This window comes from Pteropus alecto, unplaced genomic scaffold (assembly GCF_000325575.1).
Source record: "Pteropus alecto unplaced genomic scaffold, ASM32557v1 scaffold157, whole genome shotgun sequence".
Lineage (NCBI taxonomy): Eukaryota > Metazoa > Chordata > Mammalia > Chiroptera > Pteropodidae > Pteropus > Pteropus alecto.
The window spans coordinates 3,783,431-3,794,114 of NW_006440626.1; the positions used below are offsets into that span (position 1 = coordinate 3,783,431).

The 10,684-nt window shown below is 52.3% G+C and overlaps 1 protein-coding gene across 1 annotated transcript; it reads right to left on the reverse strand.

The window, feature by feature from the left end:
• Positions 1–5,605: 5,605 nt before the first annotated feature.
• MCHR1 (melanin concentrating hormone receptor 1) lies at positions 5,606–10,253 on the reverse strand. The gene is made up of 2 exons (XM_006917392.3): positions 8,091–10,253; positions 5,606–6,802 (listed from the first exon to the last, which is right to left on the reverse strand). The coding sequence occupies exons 1-2, from the start codon at positions 8,398–8,400 to the stop codon at positions 5,823–5,825; spliced, it is 1,290 nt and encodes a 429-aa protein (XP_006917454.3). The 5' UTR covers positions 8,401–10,253; the 3' UTR covers positions 5,606–5,822.
• Positions 10,254–10,684: the final 431 nt, after the last annotated feature.

Genomic DNA, 10,684 nt, shown 5'->3' on the forward strand with positions numbered 1-10,684 from the left:
GTGGGTGGTAAGTGGTAGGAAGATAATGAAAATATGGTTTTCATCATATTGAGTCTGGGATGGTAAAGATGTCTCGTGGACAGATGGAAATATTGGACTGGAGTCAGGAAGGGAGATGAGGATTTGAGGGGCATCAGTAAAAAGGGTGAGTGGCCAGCTGAGTGGTCAAGGAGATGCAGGTGACCAAAGGCTGCGACTAGTGACATGTGGGAGTGTTTTCCCTGCTTTATCGAAAAGGCGCGGTGGCATTCAAAGTTCCTTTTCCCAGTTCCTTCAGAGATATTTCTGTAACTTTTGATTTATTTCTTTTGATTTATTTCTCATAACTTTTATTTCTCTTAACTCCATTTCTCAAGAAAGGAAGGATAGTCAGGGAAGCCACTGGAAATAAACTCCCCAGCAAAGCTCTTGTCGGCAGTCAGCCAAGAGAGACTGGGTAGACCAGCAGGTGAGCAGCTGCAGCTTACCTGGCTTTGGGCAGAGCGCTGGTTCCGATCTCAGGTGATTGGCAGGAGGAGAGGGTGAGCTGACCTAGGGAGTGCCAAGCTATGGGGTGGTGGCAGGGTAGTTTGTGCTCAAAATCCATTTGTCTGAAAGGACAGAGCTTTGTCAAGTGTTGGTCATGGAGCTGGCATTTGGAATTTCAGCTTTTTTTTTTTTTCCTTGTAAGATCCAAGCGAAACCAGGATGAACCAAACTAATTTTTCCCTTTTGCAATGCATTTGTTTGCCCCTGCTCTGCTGTTACAACCATATAATTGCAACCAGATTTCTTTCTCGTTAATACATTGCAAAACAGACCTAGAAGAACCTGAAAACACAGTATGTACCCAGCTGAGACATTGTCTTGGTTCACACAAATCAAGGCATCCATCAGCATTCCCTTAAACTCCTTCCAAACACCAAGCTCTTGTACAAATAATTCCTCTGCCAGGAAAGCCCTTACCCTGCACAGCTCGGTGGGTGAAATGTCACTTCTTTAGCCAAGGACGGACCTGCCTGAGCGGCTCCATCCCTCTCTCATGCCTCTCTCTTCTGTAGAGTCCCAGTTGTAAGTTCACATTTGTTTGTAATTTCACACTGATTGTTTCACTCCTCACTGGGGTTGGAAGCTCTAGGAGCGCAGGGCCCCTGCCTGCTTTCATTCCGACCCTGGGCATTGTGCCTGCACACTTGGCCACAGCCATTCGGGTCCGATAGCTGACTTTGCTGCCAGATATCTAGATTCCACATGTAGGGATTGCTCCATTACCAGAGGTACTTCCCTGACCCCCTACATCTGGGGAGGAGGTTATAAACCCTCCAAACTTATTTTCAGTGTTTTATGTGCAAAAACAAATGTGCATTTGGATTAGAGGAGAGTCCAGAGTTTTCATCACATTCAAGGTTAAAGATTCTTTCCTGTGCAAGATTCCTCAACAGGAATCACTGGCTTTCTTGCTGTCCCCCAAATCTTCCTTGATTCTTCCTTCCTGTTCCTTTCCCCTTTCTGTTTTCCATGGCAACCTCTCCAATTATTGAGACTTCACCCAGTGGGATATCTGTCATTTTTGTCTGCCCGTCACCCTTCTCTTCACTTGAAGTAATATAAATTACCTTTTTCTTTTAGAAACTAACACACACACACACACACACACACACACACACAGAGTGAGGCTGCCAATGGAAAGGCCCCACTAGGGTGAACATGTGACCTATACTAGCCAATAAGAGTGTCTCATTTTCCTGGTTCTCAAGCTTGGTCGGTTGGAAGCAGGAAGGTGTGTCACACACAGGACCAGTGAAGGCTTTTGGGGGGTTTGAAACACATGCTGGGGGGAAAGTGGCAGGACGGAAGTCCTGGTCAATTCCTGGAGCTGCTGCCTGTGAGGACAATGCAAGTTCACACTCCTGCTGGTGGCCATCTTTGCTACCACATGGGAGGACATCCCTTGAGAAGGAAGCCAACAGAGAGGAAAACGGAGCCAAGCGATGGAGAGAGAGGGCGTGAGGAAGAGGGAATGGGGGAGTCTGTCCTGATGGCAGAGCCTGAGCCTTTGGATCTCGTCATGACTTAAAGCTTCACCTGCCCTGAACTTTTCCACTTAATAGGCCGATATAGTCTCCTTTCTTGGTCAAATCAATTGGAGTTGGGTTTCTGTCATTTATAACCAGAAAAGCTCTTACCAGTTGTCTCAGTCAGCTCAGGGTTCGTAACAAAACACCATAAACTGCGTGGCTTAAATAACAGATCTTCGTTGGTGTGTGCAGCTGGAAGGAGCGAGAAGCACGCTCTCCGGTGTCTCTTCTTATAAGAGCACTAATCCCACCTTGAGGGCCTCACCTTCATGACCGTATCTACACCTGCAACCTCCCGAAGGCCCCATCTTCCAATACCATCATGTCGAGGGTTAGGTCAGAGTCAGCTCAGTGGCATATACTACACATGTTCACCGTAGCATCGTTCACAATAGCCGCAAGGCAGAAACAGCCTTAATGTCCACTGACATGGATGGCTTAACAAAAGGTGGTACATACGTCTAACAGAATATTCTTCAGCTTTAAATGGGAATGAAATTTTGATACATGCTACAGCATGGATGAACCCTGGAAACATGCTCATAAGCCAGACACAAACAGACAAACACTGTATGAGTCCACTTACATGAGGTCCCCAGCGTAGTCAAATTCATAGAGACGGAAAGTAGGATGGTGGTTGCCAGGGTCTTGGGGGAAGCAGAGGACGAAGGGGGTTGGTGTTTAATGGGTATAGGGTTTCAATTTGGGAAGACGAAAAAATTCTGGAGATGGATAGTGGTGAAGGCATTAAGTAATTTACAATCATGTGGATGACTTAATGCCACCGAATCGTACACTTGAAAATGGTTAAAATAGTAAACTTGATGTTATACGTATAGCTTTTTATTGTAGTAAAACACACGTAATATAAAATTTACCATCTTGACTATTTTTAAGTGTATAGTTCAGTTACGTATATTTTACCACAACAAAAAACAAATAGAATAAAAACTGATGATATAAGAAAAACAACCAAAGATTTCATGACCAGTGTCTTTATTTGGTGCTCTCATTATTTCTCTAGCGAACATCAACATGCAGAGGCTTTCTATGCGTTCACGTGGAACTTTGGTTTGCCTGCCCCATGAGAGCTAATGTCCTCAGCTGTGGAATCGTCTACCACAGGGGATTTTAGGGACATAATCCTCACAGTGGGAGAGGAAATATTTTCCAGGGAGCAGATGAAGGAACTGTATACGAGCACTCACTGGGTTTGGGGAGATGATTGAGGGGCCCAGCGGGAGAGATGGTGTGTGTGAGACGTGGAATGGGGGAGGAGCAAAGAGGTCGATCACGTGGTCCTTGTCCCCTTCACGGGCTCTTTCTGTATCTCGCAGCGCCACCCCCTCCCAGCTCCCCCCACGTTCCCGCTCTCCTCAGCCCCAGGTTGAATGGGGAGAAAAGGAACATGCCACTCATGCCCCAGATGCCCACGCCAGCCTTGCACCCGGTCCCCCATTCCCCCGACGTATCGGGAGGACGGCTCTGCCAGCGCCCCACCCCTCCCCCTGCACGTGCTCCTGCTTATCCAGAGGCACCTCCGCTGTGTTCAGGTTACTGCTGGGAAGAGGTGTGTTGGTGACAGTTTCCCCCACTCCTATGATAACCTCCCTGCCCCCCTCTTTCCCCTCGCCATCCCCTACTCTCTCAGATTTCTCCATCTCTCCCCTGACCTTCTCCCCTCTGTTTTGTTTACATTACCACTCAACCCACTTGGCTTCCATTTTGTTTTAATATGGGGTCGGGAGCTGAAAGAAGGGGTGTTCCCCTCCCTAGGAATTGCTGGGGCCTTCAGCAGGTTGTAGGCTCACCTACCTATGTGACCTGTTGACTTGGTCACTTCCATTTCCTGGGAGAGGCCATCTCACCTACTTCCTCTTTCAGATGACCTGGGGTGGGGAGTAGACCCCTGGGGGAGCCTCTCATAGGCAAACCAGATTCAGGAAAACCTCCTTTTCTGGAACCAGTGGGTAGGAGTTGCCTTAAGGCTCCTCTAAGAATCTTTCTTTCTTTTATCGGAGATGCATCTAAAATAGATTTGAAGTTTACCTGTGGCAGCTGGAGTCCCCACTGTTAGCAAGTAAGGAAAAGGAACCATCAACTTCTTTGCCCCCCCATCCCCCCGCCCTCCGTGTTGGGTGGGATAGGACAGAAGCTGGGAAATACCACTGCTACTGATGATGATAAAAAGAGCTTCCCAGGCAGAATCCAAAGAAGCTGCCCGCAAGTTTGTGAAAGAGCCTACCTGCCATAACTCTGCAATTAAAAATAGCCAGCAAGAGGAGGGCGTGCCGGTGCACCTCCTTTGAGGATGCAATCGGACAAGTTGGAGGCTCGGAGGCTCAGAGGCTCGCAGTTTGCTCCCACTACCTCTTCAACGGCTGCTAAGCAGTTAGCGCCAAGGACTCTTGGCTCCCAGCCGCTCTTGGTAAAGAAGCTGAGAAGCAGCAGCCTTGGCCGCCGCCCAGCGGCCCCGTCTATAATCTTCCGGCTCAACGTGGCTTACACCAGATCCCCGCAGCTGCAAGAGGCTGGCTCAGGCTGCCCTGAGAAGCCAGCCCTGCGACTGGTGACTCACCAAGGGAGCTGGGGGTGGGACTTAGGGCCTGAGGGGCCAGCGCTGGTGACAACCGAGTGCTTTTAAGGAGAAGACAGGAAGCTGAGTCCTGAGTACAAGCCCAGCAGCAGAATTGCAATCTAATGAATTCACAGTAATTTCATGTGTGTCACCGAATCCTCCTTGTGGGTTTAGACAAGCAGATCCCCTGCTTGTTGCTTCCTAAAATGCCGTCTGAACCAAGGTCTAGATTCCACAGCCAAGTGACCCCTCTTTCCTTTCCTGCCACCGATCCCATCCCCGCCCCCAAGCCCAAGCAATTATACAAGAGCATCCAGAAAGATGTGGGTGGAGATTTTCCTTTATTCGGTTTTTTTTTTTTTTTTTTTGGTTTTGGTTTGTTTTGTTTGAAGAGGAACAACCAGAGCAAAAAGATGGTGCCAGTGCACCGGGCATCAGAATGACCCCTGCACGTGCAGGACACTGGTGGGCGCACGCTCTGGATCTGGCGATGGACGGATGTCCCCCTTGAAGACAGTGGGCCCACAGGTGCAAAGCCCCCTTCTTCCTCCCCATTTTTAATTTCAAGATCCCCACCCCTACCTACCCCAGGTAGCCTTGTCATTCTAAATGAGTGGATCTCCTTGCAAATTGGGCTTTTACTTCTGTAGGCTCTGAGGCACCCCCCCTCAAGTAATAAACATGCATCCCCTAGAGATAAAGGGAAATAGACACAGGGAGCTAGAACACAGAGAGACGGCACGCTTCGTCTGTCAGCCTCCAGCCCGAGAGAAAGGCTGCCTTCCACCCTACCAGTGAGAGGTGGAAAGGGTGCAGGGACCGCATCCCCTCTCCTGTCCCCCGCAGGGTCCGTGCTGTGCCTACGAGATTTTAAACAAACCTCTTGGGAAGAAGACGTTTGGGAGCCAGCTGATGCAGAGCTCAACTAAACACGTAAACCACAATTTCCTTCTTCCTCAGTTTCTGTTCAACCCAAAGGTCTCATCCTGCTCTCCCAACGGCCCCGGGCCTGGCTGGGAGCCTCCCCCGCAATTTGTGGGCCCTGTGGAAACTGCTGAGTGGCAGCGGCCCCTCGCCACCCAGTTCCCTGCATTCCCCTAGGGTGGTCTTGGGTTTCTCTCAGCATCTCTCCCCGTGGTCTGCTGTGATGTCCTGACTTGGAGGAGCCCAGAGTGGCCGGGGAAGAGTCAGGTGCCCTTGCTTTCTGTCCTCTCCTCATCGGCCGTGTGGGCGTTGCTGACGGTGCGAAGCTGGCCCTGGGCCGCAGGCTTCACCGACAGGACCAAGCGTTTGCGGAATGTCTCACAGAGCACGATGTACACAAAGGGGTTGAGGCAGCTGTTGGCGTAGCCCAAGCTGATGGCCGCGTTGTACAGGTAGACAAAGGTGAGCGTCGGGCGGCTGATGGACAACTGGGTCAACTGTAGCACATAGTAGGGCGCCCAGCACACAAAGAAGACCAGGCAGATGGCGATGGCCGTGCGGGTCACCCTCTTGGTCCGCAGCCGGATGCTGCGTTGGGAGGCGGGAGCCACGGAGGATGTCATGCGCTGTAGGATCCTCACATACGCGGCCGTGATGACCACGAAGGGCAGGGCAAAGGCCAGGAAAAACTGGTATAGGGTGAACCAGTAGAGGTCAGTGTCTGGGTTGGGCAGGCGGATGCCACAGCCCACTGTGCCCCCCGGGAACGGGATGAGCCTGGCGTAGAGCCACACGGGAGTGATGCTGATGAAGGAGAGGGCCCACAGGAGGCCGATCACCAGGGTGGCCACAGAAGGCTTCCGGAACTTGGTGGAGGAGATGGGGTGGACGGTGGCCAAGTAGCGGTCGATGGCCATGGCGGTCAGGATGTAGGTGCTGGTGAACTGACTGTTGGCGTCCATGGCTGTGATGAGGGTGCACATGGTCTCTCCGAAGTGCCAGACGCCGTTTCCCATGAGCTGGTGGATCATAAAGGGCATGCCCAGGAGAAAGAGGAGGTCCACCACCGAGAGGTTGATGATGAAGATGTCGGGGACATTGCTGCACCAGTGCAGCTTGGACTTCTTCACCACTGCAAAGATGACCGTGGAGTTTCCCACGATGCCCAGGAGGCAGATGGTGCCGAACACCGAAGGCATGATGATGTTGATGTAGGAGACACTTCCTGTGCGAGCAGGGGGCCCTGGGGACAGGAGGAGCAAGCGTCAATCGCTAGATGTGGACTCTGCTCAGGCCTGACATCCTGCTGGCGTGCTCAGCCTGCGTCCTCCCTGCCATTCCAGCTCAGGGCCCACCGCTCATCTGGAATCCTCTGCTGCCACGCTCCGTCCCTGCTCCGGTGCTGACCCATCCTGTCCCCTTGCCCTCCTCCACTGGCTCCCTGGTCAATCCTACTGGATTCTCCCATACCACCCGTTAGTCGAAGGACCCCGTCATTTGTCTCCTGCATTGTCTCAGAAGACACAAAGTCAACAACCACAGCTGTCTGCAGAGAATTCTGTGGGCCCTGGGCTTCATCAGGAAACCTCAGAAGGACAGGAAGTGTGTGTGTGTGTGTATGTGTGTATATGTGTGTGTGTGTGTGTGTGTGTGTGTGTGTGCACGCGTGCACGCTCCCATGTGCATGTACTTTGTCTTTTCCTATTTGCAGCCCTGATCATTTCATTTTAGAAATCGCTGGTTGGAGCTGTGCACCGACTCCTGGGCATCTCTGTGGGCGACTGTCTTGTGGAGACTTCTGCCCCTCGGGCCTGCAGCCCGCCCCTCTCCTGGGTTCCTGTCGGGGATTTCCTTAGGCCGCACCTTCTGAGCCTGGGCTCCCAGGGGGAGCGGAGACCAGAGCTGCATGTTGCAGCCCAGCCGCCTGGGAATTTTTTCCACATAAACCTTTCCTCTTTTTCCTCCCTTCCCTTCTCCCTCAAAGCTAGAATTCCAGGGCATCTCAGCTCTGGAAATGTCAGGCGGATTCATTCACCAGGAAAGTTAACCGCTGTGAGTTATCCCTGCCCACAGCCTTTCTCAGGGGCCAGTCAGAAAGGCTCAGACCCCATTACCGTCGCTGAAGGGGATCGGGGACGAGGAAGCCTCCGGCCGCCTCAATCGCTGAGTAAAGAGCCGAGGGGATCGGGGACGAGGAAGCCTCCGGCCGCCTCCCCACACGCTATCCTCCAGCTTCTCTTTCCAGCTTTTCCAGCCCGGAATTTTTTCTGCAGAGCATATTTGGAACTTATCTCAGCATGACTCCACCGCTGGCCACCATCCCTTGTCACTTTTGACTGTGCCTTTGCCCCTGCCCCTCCTGCCCCTGCCTGTCCCGCGCCCTTCTCCTCTTCCCCTCTGGGCAAGCAGACTGCAGATCTCGTCCCCAAGAACTGTCATAAAGTTTCCCAAGCAGTTTGGCTGAGAGGTGAAACCTTCCCATTTCCCACCCCCAGCGCCAAGGAGGCAGGCTCCCCTCAAACCCTACTCACCGGCAGAGGTGAGGTTGTCCGGGCCGTTTGAGGTGTTGCTGGCATTGGGGCCAGTGGGCAGCAGCGAGGCTTCCAGGTCCATCCTGCGGGTGCCCGGTCGCCCGCTGGCCCGGCTGCCCACGCAGGCTGCGGCAGCCTCTAGCGCCCGCCCGCCTTGTCCTGGAGCATGAGCCGTGCAGCCCAGAAGGGGGTCTCCCCCGGCAGCCTGCAGCCTCTGCCACCTCCAAGCCCCACTGCTCTCCCCACTCCCTTCTTCCCGGCTCCCACTGACATCACCTAGACACATTAACATTCGGAGGCAGATGCTCATTAACCTCTTCAGTGCCGTGCTGCAGCTCCCACTTCTGACAGCCTGCAGAGTCGGGGGCCCTGGGGAAGCCAGGAGGGGGCGGCTGGGGCAACCCCAGCAGGGGGCTTCCCTCCCTCTGGCACTTGAGGCTGTGTCTCCTGCCTTCGCAGGGAGCGAGTGCTGTTTGCTTCATGAGAGGATCCAGGTGTCTGTCAAGGCCAATGGGCTGCCTCCCACTGGAGGAAAGATAGAGCCTGGCCTGGCCCCTAACCCCAGGTCCGCGTGCCTGAGCCATGAGGAGGGGACAGTACGACTGTTCAGAGAGCTTGGGAATGGAAGGCTTGGGCTGCAGCATGCCTGTCCCCCAGGCCACCCCTCGGTCCCTTCATAGAGCCCCTATGGATTCCAACTCTGTTGCTGGTGAGAAGGCCGTTGCTTCTGAACCTGAGGAGTTGCTGGCTACTGAGCCTGAGACCAGCACTCGGAGGTGACTTAACGTCATTCCATGCCGGCAATGGCCAGGGTCTCAGGGACTGGAGGGTCTGCACAGGATCAGCATAGAGTAGACTCACAGAGGTGTTATTTTTCTAACTGCTCTGAGGTCGTTGAGGTTTTGCCTGGGACTCCTTGAGACACATTTCAGAGCGTCGGCCCCCCAAAAGATCTTCAGCCAAGAGCAGCCTTAGAGGGCAAAGCTCCGAGGGAGTTCTCTGCAGAGGCATCCTGCGGTCAGCCAAGCGCTGCCACCATACCCACGACAGACAGAGGAGCTGGGGGTTCAAGGTCACCACAGCCTGATCCTTACACCCTTCTTCAGTCTTATTTATTTGCTTCGCCCAACAAATATTTATTGAGCACTTAATACTTGCCTAGGTTCTGTTCTAGGTTCTGCAGTTAAAAAAAAAAAAGTCCCTGAGTCACTGTCCTCATGGAGATAACATTCAAATTGGAGAGGAGACAGAAAACAAATCCAAAAAAAAAAAAAATTATGATACTGGTGACCAGTGCTATGGAAAGAGGTTGCTGTTTCACACGGCAAGGCCTCTCTGAGGAGCGTTTTGAGCACAGGGTCCTGGAGGAAGCGAAGAAACATGTTTAGAAGAAGGTGGAGGAAGGGCATTCCGGGACGCGGGACTGGCCGGCGCAGAGCCCCCGAGGCTGCAGCGCCCTGCGCGTCTGTGAAGTTCGGTGTGGCTATAGGACAGCCAAGGAGAGGTGAGCAGGAGGTGACATCAGAGAGGGAACAGTAGGAAGGCCAGGTTCTGCCAGGCCTTGTCAACCATTCTGAGGACTCTGGCTTTTCCTTTAGGGGACATGGGAGTCAGTGGAGGGTTTTCAGCTGAGGAGAGACACGATCCCATGTTTTAAAAAGATCAGTCTGCTTCTGGGTAGTAAAGGAACCAAATAGAAAAAGAATTTTGGCTTGGGTTCCCTCGAAAGCCAAGCCTGAGACAAGGACTTAGGTGCACATGGCCCTTCTGAGAGACGACCCCAGGAGGGTCATGAGGGAGTGGGGACATGCAATAGGAAAGGAGAAAAGGGTGCATTATCAGTGCTGCCGCTGTGGGCGACAGGAGCTTGAGCTTACCAGGATCTTTGAACAGTGTACAGACTGTTCCCCAGAATCGTCCACCTGAAGGAGAGGAGGCAGGAGCACTTACCCAGCTGTCCCTGCACCCCACCAGTTGAGGGTTGCCCCTGGGGTGTTACCTTGCACAGGTGGGTGCCTGGGCAGAGCAGACTCTGATAACATTGAGCTTCGATGGGGCAGAAAGCAGGGAGATGGGCAGCTCACACTTGAGGCAAGACGCTGTCGGAACGAGGTCAGACGAGCACACACACAACTGTCTGCGGCAGCTGGAGTTGAGTCAGGCGTGGCCAGAGGAAATGTGCCTCCTCCGGCAGAGGTCCCTGGCTTTTTAAAAAATTAATAATCATTTTTTATTTTTTAGTTAGAGTTGGCATACAGTACTATATTAGTTTCACGTGTACAACATAGCGATTAGATATGTGTATAACTCACGAAGTGATCACCCCAGTAAATCTAGTGCCCCTATGGCACCGTACATAGTTATTACAATATTGTTAGTTATTACAATATTGTTAGCTTTATTCCTTATGCTATGCTTTACATCTCCATGACCATTTTGTAACTACCAATTTCTAGATCCCTTCCCCCCTTGTCACCAACTCCTCCTAATCTCCCTCCCACCTGGTAACCCTCAAAATGTTCTCTGTATCTGTGAGTTTTTTATGCTTTTTTGTTTGTTTATTTTGTCCTTTAGATGCCACATATATATGCAAT